Here is a 20,213-nt window from a genome sequence, read left to right on the forward strand (position 1 = left end):
CATCAAAGGCGTAATCCATAAAAATAAATAAAATAAATTGGGCTTGGGCTTCATAAAAAAAAAAAAAAACTTTTGATCTGTGTGACTGTAAAGAAAATGAAAAGATAAGCAACAAATCAGGAGGAAATATTTGCAAAAAAACATATCTGACTAAAGGACTTGTATCTAGAATATGTAAAGAACCCTAAACAGTAAAAAACAAACACCCAAATAATTCAATTAGGAAATGGACCAAAGTCATGAAGAGATCCTTTGTGTGAGAAGATATAAGGATGAAGAGATGTTCAGCATCACTAGCACTAGGGAAATGCAAATTCAGACCACAATAAGATGCCACTTCATGCCTATCTGAATGGCTAAAGTAAAACAAACAAACAAACAAACAAAAAACTAGTGACAACACCAAGTGCTGGGAAGGATGCAGAAACACTGGATCCCATACAATGCTAGTGAAAATGTAATAGAGTATCGCCACACTGGAAAATACTTTGTCAGCTTCTTAAAAACTAATCATTCACTTACCACACTGTCTAGCAATTGCACTCCTGGGTGCTTATGCCAGAAAAATGAAAACATATGCACACAAAAACCTGCACATAAATGTTCTTATCAGATTTATATGTAATAGCTAAAACTGGAAACAACAAAAATGCCACTTAATAGGTAAATTGCTAAATAAACTTGTACATCCACATCATGGATTACAACTCAGCAATAAAAATCAATAAACTGTTGATACGTGCAACATCTTGGATGGGTCTCAAGGGCATTATGCTGAATTAAAAACAAAAAAGTCAACTTCAAAAGGCCACATACTGTATGATTCAACTTATATGATACTCTAGAAATGACAAAAATTATAGGAATGGAGAATATATTAGTGGTTGCCAAGCACTGGGGGTGATGGTAGGGAAGGAGGCATTAGTGTGACTGTAAAGGGGTAGAATGAGAATTTTGTAACGATGGTATAGCTCTATATCTGTATTGCAGTGGTGGTTATACATTCTACACTTGTGATAATCATGGCATAGAACTATATGAATGTACTATACTCATGTTAATTTCCTAATTTTGTAATTGTACTACAATTATTTAAGATGTAACTATTGGGGGAAACTAGGAGAAAGGTACATGACACATCTTTGTACTTATATCTTTGCAATTCCCTGTGTATATATAATTACCTAAAAATAAACAGAAGAAAGTTTGCTTAAATATTTACAGTTTATTGCTACATGACAGATTATGGATTATTAATGCTTTGTCCTTCAGAATTTTACTGTACTTTCCTGTTATCTCAAAATAGCCTTGTATTACTTGAATAATAAAAAGAAAATGCATGACAAGAGAATAAAAATAAGCCTAACTTGTTTTTTTGATTGCTCAAGGCTAAAAGTAATTAGCAGGCAGAATGGAGTCTGTGAATAACAAACCTTGAGATGCAGCTTTTCTACAAAATTGTATCTGAAAAGTTGCATAACGGAGTGATTTCTAGAATCTACTCACATAGTAATTCTCTTCTTCCCTACCTGTTTAACAAAGAGGTATAAAACAAAAAATTTTCTTTATATATCTTTTTAAAATAAAAAATAAACTGAGGCTATATTCCTGCATTCACTAGAAATTTAAATGCTAGCCTAGAGAAATAATGTTTCTCAAGCCAAATTTATTATAAATTACCTTTAATACTTAGGGATTTTCTAATTAGCCTTTGAAACAAGAAGATAAGTGGGTCAGACTTATATGAAGTAGAGAATACTAGTTAAATGCCATGAACATATGTGCATTAGACATTTCTAATGCATTTCCATACATTCCCATACCTATTCCCACAGATAAAGCTGTCTTTCTGAAATGATGTCACTCTCTATTACCTCCAAGAATTCCAAATTCCTTAACAAGCCTTATCATGCCCTTCAGAATGTGGTCCCACCCCCCTCTTCTATTTCATTTCCCACCACTCTCACATCGCTCATCCCAATCCAGGAAGAAAATTAACATATTTTGATCATTTACCCTTTGCTAGACACCATCCTAAGAGTTTCATATCTCTGTTGCTTTTGCAAATGACCACGAGTAAGCCACCCCTTCAGTCTGATGAAATTCATCCCTTAAGATCAAGCTCTCAGATGATACCTCAGAAGTTCTGTGATGCCTGACAGATTCTTTCCTTCCTCCTCCCACTGCTCTCCCATGTACTGAGAGAAATACTCCTTCCCTTGTGTTCCCACAGCATTTTATAAATAAGTCTATCAAAGTCCTTGTGTCATTGAATTCTACATTGCTATCTCTCCAAGTAGATTGTGATTCAAGGATACCACTTAAATAACTTTATAGACTCATGCTTAGTACAGTGTATACATTGTATATAGATATATAATTAGTTGAACTAAATGTATGAAGATAATGTATTTATTTAGGAGTTTTTATACTTAGGTATTTCTCCATTTCCAAAAGCATAATTGTAATGATCTCTTTTGATACTGATTTGCTAAAGATAGTTACACAGTTCCTTGAGGGCAAAGAAAAGGTAGAAATCCTTTCATTACAGAGCACCTGCCAGTTGCAACCACTCTCTTTATTGGTATGATAGGAAAAAAGTCACCTCCTCCAGTAGACAGAATATTTATGAAGCTCTTTTCCATATGCTTGGAAAGAAACATATCCCAAATTAGTTTAATTTCATGACTACATTAACTCAATATTTTGTTTAGTCCAACCTCAACCATTATGGAGAATAACAGCATTACATTTAAAAGTATGGTGGGATGTTCAGATCCCTTGGAATAGACTCAAGCTCACTTACAGCCTTAGGAAGCGAAAGACCTCAAGTTTTATCACCCAAGACTAATCTGACTAAAATTATTAATGACTACAACTGTATAACTATAGTTTCCCCTGTAGCTATTTTCACTTTTATATGGTTTTTGAAAATTGCATCACAAGAAAAACTAATGGAGCTGCTGTGGATGTTATTACCCAGCATTTAATCTGAAAATTCCTTCAAAGCTTCACACGCTCCATTTCACCACTGCAGCCTTTAACCTGGTTACCAACAGAAAAAAAGTACATTCCATTTTCTAGGTATTTGAAAACAATTTTGCTACAGGTTCTTACTGTTCAATGACAATGAAAAAGCTTGTGTCATTAGAGTCTTGTAGAAATTGCACATTTTCCCCTTGAAACTGAACTGTGCATCTCAATACTACCCATCCCCAAATGTCACAATCTGTCATAGTTATGTTGAGCTGCCCCTATCATTGAAGGGATATGAAATTAAACTTGAGTTCTCTTTTTCAGGGAAAATACACCTTCAAAATTTTTATTAATGACAAATGCCAACCAGAAGGGTAGATGCCAATAAAGATCTAATTTTGCAAAAGGGGTACATTTTATAAGATGTATTAAGCTTTCCAGGAATAAATTTATTGAATTGCTCCCAGCAAACTATGACTTTCTGTCAACCAACTGTTCAAAAGTAGCTGTTTTCCTCCTCCTCTCACTCACGTCTCTGTAATCACCTCTACCTCTTCTAGTCTGGAGAAATGACTTTGAATTTGGGGAATGAAGATGTAGTTGGTGTATGTGTGCTAATTGCAGAGAAAAATTGGGCTGGAAAAAGGTACACTGACAAGCATTGCTTCATTTAGTGACGAGCAAATCTTGTGACTATAAATGATTAGGAAGCATGACATTGAATGGTGTCATAAAAAAGGTTTTTGTCTTTTCTAAGAAAAATCACACTTAGAATTTTCCAAGAAAATTTGACATTAGATACAGATGGAACTTTGAATGTTTCCAAGAAACATTGAAAGCTGTTATGTTTACCAAAACAGCTGAGGCATGAAATTAGAAGATACCTTCAAGTTTGGGAAGAGAATTGGGCTTCTTTTAACTTATTTGGCTTTGATTTTCCCCTTTCAAAATTAGTCTAGTGATAAGATTAGAACGAAAGAAAGATTTATAATACCCACTGTTGACTTTTAATAATGTGAGTAGCATTAGAAAGAAATGTTTTTAAAAAATGAATATTCAGTTATCTTAAATTATGAAACTACACTTGAGGAAAACATCGTGTGAAATTATGATTTTTTCCCCATTAGGTTTATTTTTAGAAAAACCTAATGGGTATAAAAATCTGATAGAGGCTTCTGCTCCCTCTGCTATTACATGAAAGTCTAAATACAAACTAACGCTGGCAAAGCTAGTAATGACTAACTAGTTCACATATGGGCACGCGCCATGAGGTTTACAACCTCAGTGAAACAGTGGCTCAAGCAAACAAATTGTAAGAACAACTAGATAAGGAAAAGCTTCAGTAGATAAGGCTATGGATTAGTATCAAATTGATATGGGTTAGATTTCCACCTCTGACACTAATGACGAAGTGATCTTGAGCATTTAACTTCTGATTTTTGTTTCTTTTGCAATAAAAATAGTACCTGTATTATTAGTTATTTTAAAGACTAAATGGGGAGAGGAGAAAAATGGCGGCGGAATAGACACGTGTTCTGAGCCTTGTCCCGGAGCAGAAAGAAAGAACAGCTGAGGGTCGCACTAGGAGTGTTTGTTGGCAAGTTAAGGGACAGCTAAACTCCAGAAGAAGGTGGGGGACTGCTAGACGGGGTTCCCCTGACCTGGCAGCCCCCACTGCGGCTGGGTCCCCTCCAGGAGCTGCGGGCTTGGACGCGGAATCTGCGCAATCTTGAACGGGAAAGTGGAGCTTATCGGAAGCCTGAGAATCCACAACTGCGGCACCCATGGAACAGCTGCCAGCCACAGAACACCGGTCCCCAGTTGGCGCAAACACGGGGATTCAGAGGAGCTCTACACTCCACCATGGAAAGGTCAGATTTCGCCTGGGATAAGGTGAAGTCTCTGGTCCCGGCGGGAGAGAGGAACGCGAGTTTTGCGGGAGCTGGAGGACCAGGGAAGTCTGAGCCTAGAAAAATCCATGGCTGTTGGGGCTGGCATGATCTGTGAAAGTGGAAGGGGGTCCTAAGAGCTGCTAACAGAAGGGATCTCTAAAAAGCAACTCATTTTGATCTGACATGCAGGGACAGCCTAAGAATTTCAAAGGTGTGCCGGCTGCTTAGACTTACGCGCAGACCTATTGTTCACACACTTGGGCTTTTTCCTCTTGAAATTCTTGCTTCTGATTACTAAGCCCAATACATAGGATCACCCAGTTGGAGACACCCTGGGAAACTGCAGGGGAAAGTTGTTTTTCTGGAACCTGGGGATCGGAGCGGGGAGTGACCATCGGAGAGCCAGCTCTGAGGCAGCCCACTCCCACAAACCAGTAGTGAGTGCCACAGGGAAAGAAGGCTCTAACACTGACTAGAGAGGCCATAGATAGACCCGGAAGTCAATCCAGAAACACTGCCACCCAGGGGCTGAATCACAAATTGACTCTTGTGTAATCAAAAATAAAGGAATACGAGAAATTAAGACACACCACCTGCTTAAAATCAGGACTGGCTTACAACACTGAAGAGTAGTGGAATGCAGGGAACTGCAATACTGTCTGGACTGAGAAACAGGCGTGCCAAACAGAACAACAGAGGAAGTGAATGACCTTCACTACTCCACATTTTATTTTTATTTTATTTTTTTCATTTTTTGAATCTTTTACTCAAGAAACTAATTTTTTTTCTTTTTTCCTCACTTGATTTTACTTTTTTAATTATTACATTTTTATTTTCAATCTGTATTATTACTACTGCTATTTTATCTTTTTTTTAAGTGTTATATTATTTTCTCTTCATTTTACTTTGGGATTAGTGTTCTACATTCTATTTTCATCTTTCCTTTAGCATCGTTTTACTTTATCTCAACTCTACCTTTATGCCATCACACTCTTCCTAACCTTCCCCTTTTCGATGTCCTGTTTATCTTATCCCTTTCCTGCTTTAGATTTCCCCTATTCTTTCTGTTTACCCCCTGTTAAAATTTCACTCTACTTACATATCTAATCTCCAATCCCCTGCTCCAAGTCCTTACACACCTCTCTCTTCACTGTCTTAACTATCCAAAAAATTGTTTTCTCTCTGTCCTTTTGTTGTTGTTTGCTTGAATGTTGATTATATTGAATTTTTATGCTTTTTTGTGAGATTGTTTTGCTTATTCTTCTTTTGTTTGTTTATTTGTTTGTTTGTTTTGTGCTTCTGTTTTCCCTTGCCTCACTCAATATTAGTTGGTGTTGTAGTTTGTATTAATCCCCAGGTACTTGTTGCTGGCATTTGCTGGGATTAGTGATTGTTCTATTGGAGCTTTATCCCCATATATATAGTTCCCCTTTCTCTCTTAGTCTCTTTCTTAACTCTCTTACTTTTTTTTCCTTTTCCCAATTTCATTTTGACACTCCTTTTTTCTTTCTTTCTTTCTTTCTTTCTTTCTTTCTTTCTTTCTTTCTTTCTTTCTTTCTTTCTTTCTCCTCTTCTCCTTTCTCTCCTATCCCCTAATTTGCCTTTCTCTGGTGGTCACCTTTATTGGAGGTTATTAATATCATGAATACATTTCTGTTCAGTGCCTTGTGTGTTGTACCTGGTAGTGCTGTATTTTGTGCCTTTAAATCAACACAGGAGAGAGAGAACTGCATAACCAGACATCCAGAAATGAGAGACCATGGGGAGACAAAGACAAAGCCCGCATATGAAAGAAAAGCAGGCATCACCAGCAAAGGAAGTAAACGAAATGGAGGCAAGCAACCTGCTAGTGAAAGAATTCAGAGAAATGGTCATAAGGTGGATGAAAAGAATGGAAGACAAATTCGACAATATGAGCAAGAACCAAGAGGAAATAAAGAAGAACCAAGTAGAAATGAAAAATGTCATCGCTGCTGTAAAGAACTCACTAGAAAGCATCAAGAATAGACTAGAAGAAGCAGAGGACAGCATCAGTGAGCTAGAAGACAAGATGGGAAAAAATACCCAAGTAGAGCAACTCCTAGAAAAAACAATTAAAAGGCAGGAGGAGAGCCTAAGGGAACTGTGGGACAACATGAAACAAAACAACATCCGCATAATAGGGGTTCCAGAAGGAAAGGAAGCTAAGCAAGGAATAGAAAACCTGTTTGAAGAAATAATGACAGAAAATTTCCCAGATATAGGGAAGAAAAAACCCACACAAATCCAAGAAGCTCACAGAGTCCCAAGCAATAGGAACCCCAAAAGACCGACGCCAAGGCACATTATAATTAAATTGGCAAACACCAACAACAAAGTAAGAATCTTAAAAGGGGCAAGAGAGAGACAGAAAGTTACATACAAAGGAACCCCCATCAGACTAGCAACTGATTTCTCAACGGAAACTCATCAGGCCAGAAGGGAATGGAATTAAATATACAAAGTCATGCAAAGGAAGGGTCTGAATCCAAGAATACTGTACCCAGCAAGGCTATCAATCAAAATTGAAGGTGAAATCAGGAGCTTAACAGACAAAAAAGGACTAAGGGAATTTATTACCACTAAACCAGCAATGCAAGAAATGCTAAAGGGTCTGCTGTAAAAATAAAGAAATAGGAAGTGAAGAAGGAACACAGGGGTAAAGAATAAAAATGGCGACAAATAAGTACCTATCAATAATAACTTTAAATGTAAATGGATTAAATGCCCCAAGCAAAAGACATAGGGTAACGGATTGGATAAGAAAACACGACCCATATATCTGCTGTCTATAAGAAACCCACCTCAGAATAAAAGACGCACACAGACTGAGGGTGAAGAGATGGAAAAAGGTTTTCCAGGCAAATGGAACTGAAAAAAAAGCTGGGGTAGCAATACTTCTATCTGACAAATTAGATCTCAAAGTGAAGGACATAACAAGAGATAAGGAAGGCCACTTCATAATACTAAAGGGAACAATCCAACAAGAAGAAATAACTCTGGTAAACATATATGCACCCAATACAGGAGCACCCAAATACATAAAAAAACTCCTGGAGGATATCAAGGGAGAGATTGACAGCAATACAATCATAGTAGGAGACTTTAATACCCCACTATCACCATTGGACAAATCCTCTAAACAAAAAATCAGCAAAGAAACATCAATCCTAAATGACTCAATAGACCAGTTGGAATTAATTGACATCTTCAGAACATTTCACCCCAAAGCCACAGAATATACATTCTTTTCAAGTGCACATGGATCATTTTCAAAGATAGATCATATATTGGGACATAGGCAAAGTCTCTTCAAATTCAAGAAGATAGAAATCATATCAACCATCTTCTCAGACCACAGTGGCATAAAACTGGAAATCAACTACAATAAAAACAACCCAAAGAAATCAAACACATGGAGACTAAACAGCATGCTATTAAACAATGACTGGGTTACCAGAGAGATCAAGAAAGAAATAAAAAACATCATGGCAACAAATGACAATGAAAACACTACAATTCAAAATCTATGGGACACAGCGAAAGCAGTCTTGAGTGGGAAGTTCATAGCTCTACAAGCCTACTGCAAAAAACAAGAAACAATGGTAATAAATTACCTAACCCAATAACCCAAAGAGTTAGAAAAAGAGCAATAAGATAAGCCCAGTGTAAGCAGACGGAAGGAAATAATAAAGATCAGAGCAGAGATAAACAACATAGAGACCAAAGAAACAATACAAAAGATCAACAAAACCAAGAGCTGGTTCGTTGAAAGGATAAACAAGATTGATGAACCTCTAGCCAGGCTCACCAAGAAGCAGAGAGAGAGGACCCAAATAAACAAAATCAGAAATGAAAGAGGTGAAATAACAACAGACCTCACCGAAATACAAAGGATTGTTAAAAAATACTATGAACAACTCTATTCCAACAAACTGGACAATCTGGAGGAAATGAACATATTCCTAGAAAAATATAACCTTCCAAAACTCAATCAGGAAGAATCTAAAGAGCTCAATATGCCAGTAACTATGGAAGAAATTGAAGCAATCATCAAAAAGCTTCCGGCAAACAAAAGCTCGGGGCCAGACGGCTTCACAGGAGAGTTTTACCAAACATTCAAGGAAGAACTAAAACCTATCCTCCTCAGACTATTCCAAAAAATTCAAGAGGAAGGAGCACTTCCAAGCTCCTTCTATGAAACCAGCATCACCCTAATACTAAAACCAGATAAAGACAACACAGTGAAGGAGAATTACAGGCCAATATCCCTCATGAACGTAGATGCCAAAATTCTCAAGAAAATTCTAGCAAATCGGATCCAGCAGTACATCAGAAAGATCATACACCATGACCAAGTAGGGTTTATCCCAGGAATGCAAGGATGGTACAATATCTGCAAATCAATAAATGTGATACATCACATAAACAAATTGAGAGATAAAAATCACATAGTCATATCAATTGATGCAGAAAAAGCATTTGACAAAATCCAACACCCTTTCTTGATAAAAACTCTCAACAAGGTGGGAATAGAAGGATCATACCTCAACATAATAAAAACTATATATGATAAACCCACAGCTAACATCATACTCAATGGGCAAAAACTAAAACCATTTCCCCTAAGAACAGGAACAAGACAGGGATGCCCACTCTCACCACTCTTGTTCAACATAGTACTGGATGTATTAGCCATTGCAATTAGACAAGAAGAAGAAATAAAAGGCATCCAAGTTGGAAAAGAAGAAGTAAAGCTGTCCTTATTTGCAGATGACATGATATTGTACATAAAAAACCCAAAAGACTCCATCAAAAAACTAACAGACTTAATAAATGAATTTGGCAATGTAGCAGGATACAAAATTAACGCCAAGAAATCTATGGCATTTCTATACACCAATAGTGAACTTATAGAAAGAGAGACTAAAAAAGGAATCCCATTTACCATAGCACCAAAAAAATTAAGATACTTAGGAATAAACCTAACCAAGGAGGTAAAAGACCAATACGCGGAAAACTACAGGACACCGAAAAAAAAGATAGAGGAAGACATAAACAGATGGAAGAACATACCATGTTCATGGATTGGTAGAATCAACATCATTAAAATGTCCGTACTACCCAAAGCATCTATAGATTCAATGCACTCCCCATTAAAATACCAATGGCATATTTCACAGACCTAGAAAGAACTCTCCAAAAATTCATCTGGAATAAAAAAAGACCCCAAATAGCCACAGCAATCCTGAGCAAGAAGAACAAAGTAGAAGGATCTCAATACCAGATTTCAAGCTGTATTACAAAGCCACTGTTCTCAAAACTTCCTGGTACTGGCACAAGAACAGACATAGAGATCAATGGAATAGAATAGAGAATCCAGATATCGACCCAAACCACTATGCGCAATTAATATTTGACAAAGGAGGCGTGAACATACAATGGAGTCAAGACAGTCTCTTCAATAAATGGTGTTGGGAAAATTGGACAGATACATGCAAAAAAATGAAACTAGATCACCAACTTACACCATACACAAAAAAGACTCAAAATGGATACAGGACTTAAACATAAGACAGGAAACCATAAAAATACTAGAGGAATCCACAGGCATCAAAATCTCAGACATATGCCGAAAGAACTTCTTCACTGATACTGCCCTTAGGGCAACGGAAGCCAAAGAGAAAATAAACAAATGGGACTACATCAAAATAAAAAGCTTTTTCACAGCAAAAGAGACCATCAACAAAGCAACAAGAAATCCCACTGTATGGGAGAACGTATTTGCAAATGTTATCACTGATAAAGGTTTAATCTCCAACATCTACAGGCAGCTTATACAACTTAATAAAAGGAAGATAAATGATCCAATAAAAAAATGGGTAACGGACCTAAATAGAATCTTTTTGAAAGAAGACAGAAGGAAGGCCAAGAGACACATGAAAACATGCTCAAAGTCACTAATTATCTGAGAGATGCAAATCAAAACGACAATGCGATACCATCTCACACCTGTCAGAATGGTATCATCAACAAACGACAAGTGCTGGTGAGGATGCGGAGAAAAAGGAACCCTCATGCACTGCTGGTGGGAATGAAGACTGGTGCAGCCACTGTGGAGAACAGTATGGAGTTTCCTCAAAAAACTGAAAATGGAACTCCGATTTGACCCAGTAATCCCACTCCTAGGAATATATCCTAAGAAACTAGAAACACCAATCAGAAAGTATATATGCACCCCTATGTTCATAGCAGCATAATTTGCAATAGCTAAGATTTGGAAACAGCCTAGGTGCCCGTCAGCAGATGACTGGATCAGAAAACTATGGTACATCTACACAATGGAATACTATGCTGCCATAAAAAAGAAGGAATTATTACCATTTGTAGGCACCTGGATGGAATTAGAGAACATTATGCTGAGTGAAATAAGCCAATAAATGAAAGAAAAATACCACATGATCTCACTCATTTGGGGATAATGAAAAACAGTATAAACTGATGAACAAAAAGATAGATACAGAGGCAGTAAAGCATCAAACAGACTTTCAAATTACAGCAAGAAGGTTAGGGAGAGGTAGGGGAAATCAGAGATCAACTGAAGGACTTATATGCATGCATATAAGAGTAACCAACGGATGCAAAACATTGGGGGGTGAGGGCATGTATGGGAGTGGGGTGAGGGGGCAATGGTAAGATATGTACACATATAATACCTTAATAAAAAAATTAAAAAAAGAATAAATGGGGAAATATATGCTTAATAAATTCATAGTAAAATCTCAGTGAATCTTAACTATAATTTTTGTTGATAATTATTATTGTCATTGACTGTATAAAATCAATTGTTTTATTTAAAATTTTCTTTATTTACTTAAAAGTGCTTCAAAATCAAATCTGAGCTATAGGTTTTTGTTTTAAGTACACTCAAAATATGACAAACTAAACATAATTGATATACAATATATTGATGAGATGAAATACTCTATTTTAAGTTTTAAATTTACTGTTCTTAATGTGATTTCTATTATTGGATCTACCAAGCAATCTTACCTTGAATGGCAGATATCAATTGTAAATATAATCTGCTCATATTGGGATGTATGCCCATAAAATTGGCCCAACACAAAAATCTCCTAACTTGCAGTATTCTATTTCCTCAGACCAATTGTGGATTTGAAGAATGCAATAATTTATATCCCTATACTTAGCAATGAATATGGCTATGGCACATCCTTAATGATATTCTTTAAAAACAACTAGCCCATCCTATAAGGTGTGGGATGGGAACTGGTGTGGTACATTTAAAACATAGCTTTAAAATCAGAAAGATTTCAGGTTTGATCTTTAATTAATAATTTACTAGCTGCATGATTTAGTTCAAGTTACTTATCTTTTCAACTTCAGTTGTCAAATAGGTTATTAACAGTATGTAGTTCAGAAGATGGTTGTAAATATTAAATGAGCCAATGCATGTTAAACATTTAGCACAGTCTGGTATCTTGTGAATGTTAAATAAATAGTAATTATTATGTTCATAATTTTACTAATTTCATTGATTTCATGGCTGGGTGGTTGTAATACTTTTCATTATTGCTTAAAATATGATTCTGGCCTGGTTGGCATGGCTCAGTGGTTGAGCATTGACCTATGAATCAGGAGGATCATGGTTTGATTCCCAGTCAGGGCATATGCCTAGGTTGTGGTCTCGATCCCTAGTTGGGGCATGCAGAAGGCAGCCAATCAATGATTCTTTCTCATCATTGATGTTTCTATGTCTCTCTCCCTCTCCTTTGCTCTTTGAAGTATATATATATGTACACACACACACACACACACACACACACACATATGCACATTAAAAAATATGATTCTGATGGGATCATCAGTTCTATAACCTACTATTCGTGCACGGGGAATGGGGTGTCCCTCAGCCCGGCCTGCACCCTCTCCCAATCCAGGACACCTTGGGGGATGTCCAACTGCCAGTTTAGGCCCGATCCTTGCAGTCAGACATCTGGCAGTCGGACATCCGTCTTGCAATCCGGGATCACTTGCCCCTAACTGCTTGCCTGCCTGCCTGTCTGCTCGCCCCTAACCGCTCACCTGCCTGCCTGTCTGCTCAGTGTGCATGATAGTGACCAGTTGTTCTGGCCGTTCCCCCTTAACAGTCGCTTAGGCTTTTGTTTATATAGATGCCACATATAGAACTGGCCATAAGGGTAATAAATTTAGAGTATGAGATTTTGCACCAAAGATATATCTGTGAAAACAACTTGAGGAGCATGATTTCATGAGAGAAGTTGGAAATACCATTTTTGTAAATGGATAAAAAAATTTACTGTCTATTGTCATTATTAGTTGACTTTGGGATTTAATTTGTATATCACAAGCAATCAAAAATACCTTACTTAGTTCTTTAGAGAGCAATAATTCTGTATTTTATTTTTAGTATTGTTTATATCACATAATAGTTTGTGACTAACAGACTTCATTTACATATTTTAAGACAAGAACTCATATGTTTTATTTTAAAAACAACAAATCCCCATGAATTCCTTGATCAATCTGATTATTATAATTTTGAATTGTTGGTTTTGCTGAGAAATGAATGCTCTTCAACTTTAGGAAAAGTCAAACTACCTTGTCTTTGGATGAATAAAATATTTTCAGGGAAATTTTGTTAAAATAATATATAGAACATTGACTCCGGTAACTTTTAGGATTTAAGTGAGTGCATCATAGTTAATGACAATTTACCACAATTGCAGCTGGAAAAACAACAGTTTTAATGGCTACATCTTATATAATTAAAGGCTAATATACAAATTGACCGAATGGCAGAAAAACCGTCACTGTGATGTGCACTGACCCCCAGGGGGCAGACGCTCAATATAGGAGCTGCCCCCTGGTGGCCAGTGCGCTCCCACAGGGGGACCACTACTCAGTCAGAAGCCAGGCTCACGGCTGGTGAGTGCAGTGGCAGTGGCGGCAGCCTTTCCTGCCTCCATGGCAGCGCTGAGGATGTCCGACTGACAGCTTTAGCCGGCCCACGGGGAGCAGGCCTAAGCCATCAGTTGGACATCCCCCCGAGGGCTCTTGGACGGAGAGAGGGCACAAGCCTGGCTGAGGGACCCTCCCCCTCCCGAGTGCATAAATTTTGTGCACTGGGCCTCTAGTTAGGTATAATGCAGTAAAGAAATAAACAGAAAGTTGTTTTATATCTGGATAGCTTCTCTCTCTCCCTCTATTCCTCTCCCCCTTTCTCCATCTCTCTCTCTGTACCTATCATCAATCTATCAATTAGTCATCTAATGTTTGTCTATTTACTCACACTGTGAATAATGAGACAGACTCAAGGCAAAGATCGATAGTATTAAACTTGATATATATATATATATATATATATATATATATATATCAAGTGTATATATATATATATATATATATGTATATATATATATATATATATATATATCAAGTATATATATATTAGTATTACTCCTTTTTTCTTCATTTTTACAATGCTGCCCAGATATAGTCATACATTGTGGAGTTTAAAATTCTGAATATTTGTTATCTTTTCAGAAAAATGTGGGAAGCAATGTTCAAATTACTCACAGAATTTTATTTTACAAAAACCTCTACTAATACTATATTTTCAGGAGTTGGACTATCTTGTGATATCTATACATTTCAAAGTTAATCCTTTACTCAAAGGGAAGTCATAAATTTATTATCAGAAGCCATATATGTATTAAATGCTTTTGCACTCCTGTCATTTACCATGCTTTGTGTCTACTGGAATCTTTGTCTACTTACTGGATGGAGCTTTCAATGCGGGTGATAGTGAGGAAAGCAGCAAGGTTTGCTGTGTAAGATGAAATGACAATCAAAGCAAATAGCCACCAAGCGCCCATCATCATTCGGGTAGCCAGCGTTGTGTATGGGACCTCCCCACCTGTGGAAAGAAGCAAAGAGAATAAGAGAACATCAACAAGTATTAATTGAGAATTCTGAGGTCATACACATTCAATATCAAGTCAATTCTTAAGTAGTGATAAATCTTTGCACATAACATCAGCATAGAATTCAGTATTTTGCTTATGTTCATTACTTCATATTTAATTCTCTTTTATGAGACTATGTGGGATCCAGTCAAAAAGAAGTATGATAAACATTTAGTATAATATGTTTAAATGATATTTCTTCCATCTTTTTGTTCAACCCTAGAATTAATTACCCTCTTTTTATAACCACAGATATACACTTAATTATTCACTAGTTAGGTGATATAAATACTATTTTGCTTCTGTTTATTACAACTTTTTCAGACTTCTAGTTCAATAAGTAATATCGAATATTTGTTGTTGTTGTTAAGTTCCCTAGGATCATAGGTTACCAATGATCTTGGGGTCACATATATTACTATTGGCTTCAGCAGCATCACATATGGGTTGTTCTCCTAGTTGACTAGTTACTCTTTATGATCTTGTAGAATCTTCCTCTCCATCTTCTAAATGTTGGAGTGCCTTTGGGCTTCCTCTCTAGATTGCATCTGTTCTCTGTCTGCATCTCCACCCCAACTAATCTCAAGTCCCCTAACTTTGAATATTATCACAGTATATTTTGATAACACTCAAGCTCCACTCTCTCTAGAAAGCTATAGATAAATAGAAGCCCGGAGCATGAAATTCGTGCACGGAAAGGGGTGTGTGTGTGTCCCTCAGCCCAGCCTGCACCCTCTCCAAACTGGGACCCCTCGAGGGATGTCCGACTGCCCATGGGATTGGGCCTAAACAGGCAGTCGGACATCCCTCTCACAATCAGCCATCTTTGATCACATGGGGGCGGCCATCTTGTGTGTTGGAGTGATGGTCAATTTGCATATTATTCTTTTATTAGATAGGATGTTTACATGATTTCTACTTGGAATCTAATGGATATTTCAGAAATCACATTTAAAACAAAACACTTTATTTTCACTCCTAAATTCACACTCCAGTCCACACTAAGGAATAGCACCACCCTTCACTTTTTTGCTTAGACCAAATATTTAGGAATTTTCCAACATCTCATTCAGTAGCAAGTCCAGTCACCTTTACCTTCAAACTACATACCAAATCCTACCTCATCTCATCAATTCCAGTTCTATTACCTTTTCTTTGACTGTACTGCTAAACCATTTAAATGATTCACTGTTTACATCTTGGGCACTATCACTCCCAATTTTATCACCATGGTGCACATTAAAAAAAAAAAAAAAAATATATATATATATATATATATATATATATATATATATATATATATACACACACACACACACACATATACATACACTGAGTGGCCAGATTATTATGATCTCTGAATGCATAATAATCTGGCCATTCAGAGTATATCCTATATAATAAAGGCTAATATGAAAATTGTCCCCTCGACCAGGAGTTCAACCAGCAGGCAGGCCGGTCAACCGCCCATGTCCCCTCCCCCTGGCCAGACCCCACCCATGCACAAATTCATGCACCGGGCCTCTAATATATATATATATATATATATATATATATATATATATATATATATATACTGAGTGGCCAGATTATTATGCGTTCAGAGATCATAATAATCTGGCCACTCAGTGTGTGTGTGTGTGTGTTTTAATTGAACTTATTGGGGTGACACTGGTTAACAAAATTATATAGGTTTCAGGTGCACAATTATACAACACATCATCTGTACATTGTATTATATGCTGACTACCCCAAGTCAAGTCTCCTTCTATGCACTTTAAAAATGAGAATGTGATCACAATATTCCCCTGATCAAAACTTCCAGTGGATTGCTATCAGTCTTAAAAAAAAAAAAAAAAAAAAAGCCAAAATCTCTACCAAAGCATACCAGTGCCTATATGACCTAATATAAGGTTAACTTCATTACCTTATATCTTATTCCACTATCTTGATAACCTTCTTGCAATTTTTTCCATGTTGATTTCTGTCATAGGACCCTTGCACTTGCAATGTTTTATGCCAGGAATTATCTTTTTAATATTAAAATGACTTTTCCCTTCAATTTATTGAAGTTTCTGCTCAATAATACTCTTCACAAACACGTTATTACCAATATATTGAAAATAACTCCCCACAACCCCATACTTGCAATTTCCTTATCGTTTATTTATTTATTTTTTTATTTTTGTCTAAAGTTTTACATATGTCTCTTTTTTCCCTGATTGACCCCTCACCCGCAGCCATTCCCACTCCAGGCAAGCCCCCACCACCCCAGTGTCTGTGTCCATTGGTTATGCTAATATTCATGCATACAAGTCCTTTGGTTGCTCTCTAATCCCCCCACCCACCCACCTCCCCTTCTATTTGTCTCTGGATCTATTTTTGTTCACCAGTTTATGTTGACCATTATATTCCACATGTGAGTGAGATCATGTGATATTTATCTTTCTCGACTGGCTTATTTCACCTAGCATAATGCACTCCAGTTCCATCCATGCTGTTGCAAATAGTAAAAGTTCCTTCTTTTTTATAACGGCATAGTATTCCATTGTGTAGATGTACCACAGTTTTTATTTTTTTTAAATATATTTTATTGATTTTTTACAGAAAGGAAGGGAGAAGGATAGAGAGTTAGAAACATCAATGAGAGAGAAACATTGATCAGGTGCCTCCTGCACACCTCCTACTGGGGATATGCCCCCAATCAAGGTACATGCCCTTGACCGGAATCGAACCTGGGAGCCTTGAGTCCGCAGGCCGACGCTCTATCCACTGAACCAAACCGGTTAGGGCATACCACAGTTTTTTAATTCACTCATCTGCTGATGGGCACTTAGGTTGTTTACAAATCTTAGCTATTGTAAATTGTGCTGCTATGAACATAGGGGTGCATATGTCCTTTCTGATTGGTGTTTCTGGTTTCTTGGCAATCTCCTTATCTTTTAAAAGTCATATCTTACCATATTATATATATATTTTTGTTTATTTTTCTCTTTCATTATATAGTTTCTGATATAGGAACAGTTTCTCTCCCCTATCAGGTAGGTAAATATTTATTAAATTAATATATGTTTTATATAAAATTAATAATACTTTTAAAAGAAATTAGGCTTTTGCTAATACTAAAAATAAATTAAGGACATATAATACTAGATTTGCTTAGGTCCATCAATATGTGAATGACTTAACAGGATTCAATTAATTATAATATCAGGCAGATTTTTATGCCAATCATTATTTTTCACTCTGTAATATCTAAATTTTCAGTGTAGTTCAAATATACCATTTGGCTATTTTCCTGATGTAATATACTCAGAACAGGCTAACCTCTGATATCTGATACACATTTTTCAAAAGCAATTGTAATGTATTTCAGATATTTTCCTCTTTAAGGAAAATTTTGACCCAACTTTTTAAAGATAAAGCATAAGAAAATATTTTTATCTACATGGCAACTTCCTGGACAAAATGACTAATTGAAAAAATAATAAAATATGAACAAAATGATAGCTAAACGTGGAAAGATGTGCATAATAAAAATGCAACAAAAATTAATGACTGAAAAGGCTAATTGAAGGTTAGTTTTATAAAGTTCAACCTTTAATAGAGTTGATAGCACTTATATTAAAAAATATTTGTTGAGCTTTCTTCATCCATGACATATAATCTGCACTTTGGGTAACTCAAATATTTTTGGAGAATCTAAATAAAATAATATTTTATTTGGTATCTGCACTTACAAATTAAATGCTAAAAGTAATGGGAGTCTTGACTTCCAATTTTGGAAATTCTGAATAATCCTACTGAGAGCAACTAGAAAAATTGAACGTGTAATGCATTTAAGAGCTGAAGAGGCAGTGAAAATTAGGAGACCAATATCTCAAAGAAAAAAACAACACAATATACCTCATAAATGTGACCTTATATTTAGAACTACTTTTCCCAGAAGGATAAATGCCAATTTATCATGAGGAAGCCAAGAGACTGAGAAGCTGAGTAATGCTTCTGAAAGCCTTCAAAGGTTAAGTGGCTATAAAAATTAAAGCCCAGGGCTTGCCAAATGAGGATAGGACTAAGAAAACCAGATAATCTTCATGTGCTTAGAAATCAATAGTTGCAAATCTATTAAGCCACGGATCAAAGAAAAATCACAAGAGAAATAAAATATTTTGAATATGATAATAATAAAAATACTCCATACCAAAACTCCGTGTTTAAATAGCTGATGGGATGCCACTAACTTTGTGTTTAGAGGGAAATTCCTTGCCTATAATGTGTAAGAAAAGAAGGCTAAAAATCAATGAGCTCATCAATTTTAAGTTTAAATCAAGGTCAACCTAAAGAACATAGAAGCAAGGAAAGAGTAAATAAGAAAAGAATAAGCCCTAACCAGTTTGGCTCAGTGGATAGAGCGTCGGCCTGCAGACTGAAGGGTCCCAGGTTCGATTCTGGTCAAGGGCATGTACCTTGGTTGCGGGCACATCCCCAGTTGGAGGTGTGCAAGAGGCAGCTGATCAATGTTTCTAACTCTCTGTCCCTCTCCCTTCCTCTCTGTAAAAAATCAATAAAATATATTTTTTTTTAAAAAAAGAAAAGAATAAATGTAAGAGCAAAAATCAATAAAATAGACAAAAAATACAATAGAGAAGGTTGATCTAACAGTAGTTTGGTCACTTGAAAAGGCCTTTAAAACTATTAATATTGATCACCAAATTAGGTAAAGGCACAAAAAATAAATAATAGGAGGAAAAAGGGTACTTTGTTGCAGATGTTATAGACATTGGAAGGATAAAAATAGGAAGTTCTCAGTAAAATTTTATGCCAATTAATTTGAAAATTGAGATGATATGGCCAAATTCCTAGAAAAGTTGCCACAAAAAGAAATAGAAAATTTGAATGATTTTATAACTATTAAAGATTTTGAATCCATAATTAAAAATTACCCACCAAAAAACTCAAGACCTTACATGGAAAAATATAACATGTTCTGGTAAAATTAACTCTAATTTTACACGAGTTTTCTTGATATTAGAAAAAAAGCAAGACAACTTTCCATACATTTTATAGAAAAGGCACAACTTAGATAACAAAATCGGACAAGATCATTCCAAGAAAGGAAAATAACAGGCCAGTATTTCAAGACTATAGATACAAAAGACTTAACATAAATTAGCAAAGTGAAAATTGCAATAAATAAGTAGCATATTGGATTTATTATCTGAAAGCAAGGGTTGGTTTAGCACTCAAAAATCAACACTGGAATTTACTTCATTAACAATACAAAGGAATAAAATCCTATAATCATCTTGGTAGATGC

The 20,213-nt window shown here is 36.1% G+C and overlaps 1 protein-coding gene across 4 annotated transcripts in view; it reads right to left on the reverse strand.

Moving 5' to 3' along the window:
• The window catches only part of GRID2 (glutamate ionotropic receptor delta type subunit 2), a 1,502,079-nt gene that overhangs the window by 323,007 nt on the left and 1,158,859 nt on the right, over positions 1 to 20,213 (reverse strand). For all 4 annotated transcript variants that reach the window (XM_080647673.1, XM_080647670.1, XM_080647671.1 and 1 more), the window contains one exon: positions 14,709 to 14,847. In XM_080647673.1, the coding sequence (XP_080503799.1) occupies positions 14,709 to 14,847 (139 nt within the window). The remainder of the gene's footprint in view (positions 1 to 14,708; positions 14,848 to 20,213) is intronic.

The sequence above is a fragment of the Plecotus auritus genome, assembly GCF_963455305.1.
Source record: "Plecotus auritus genome assembly, chromosome: 1".
Taxonomy (NCBI): Eukaryota; Metazoa; Chordata; class Mammalia; order Chiroptera; family Vespertilionidae; genus Plecotus; species Plecotus auritus.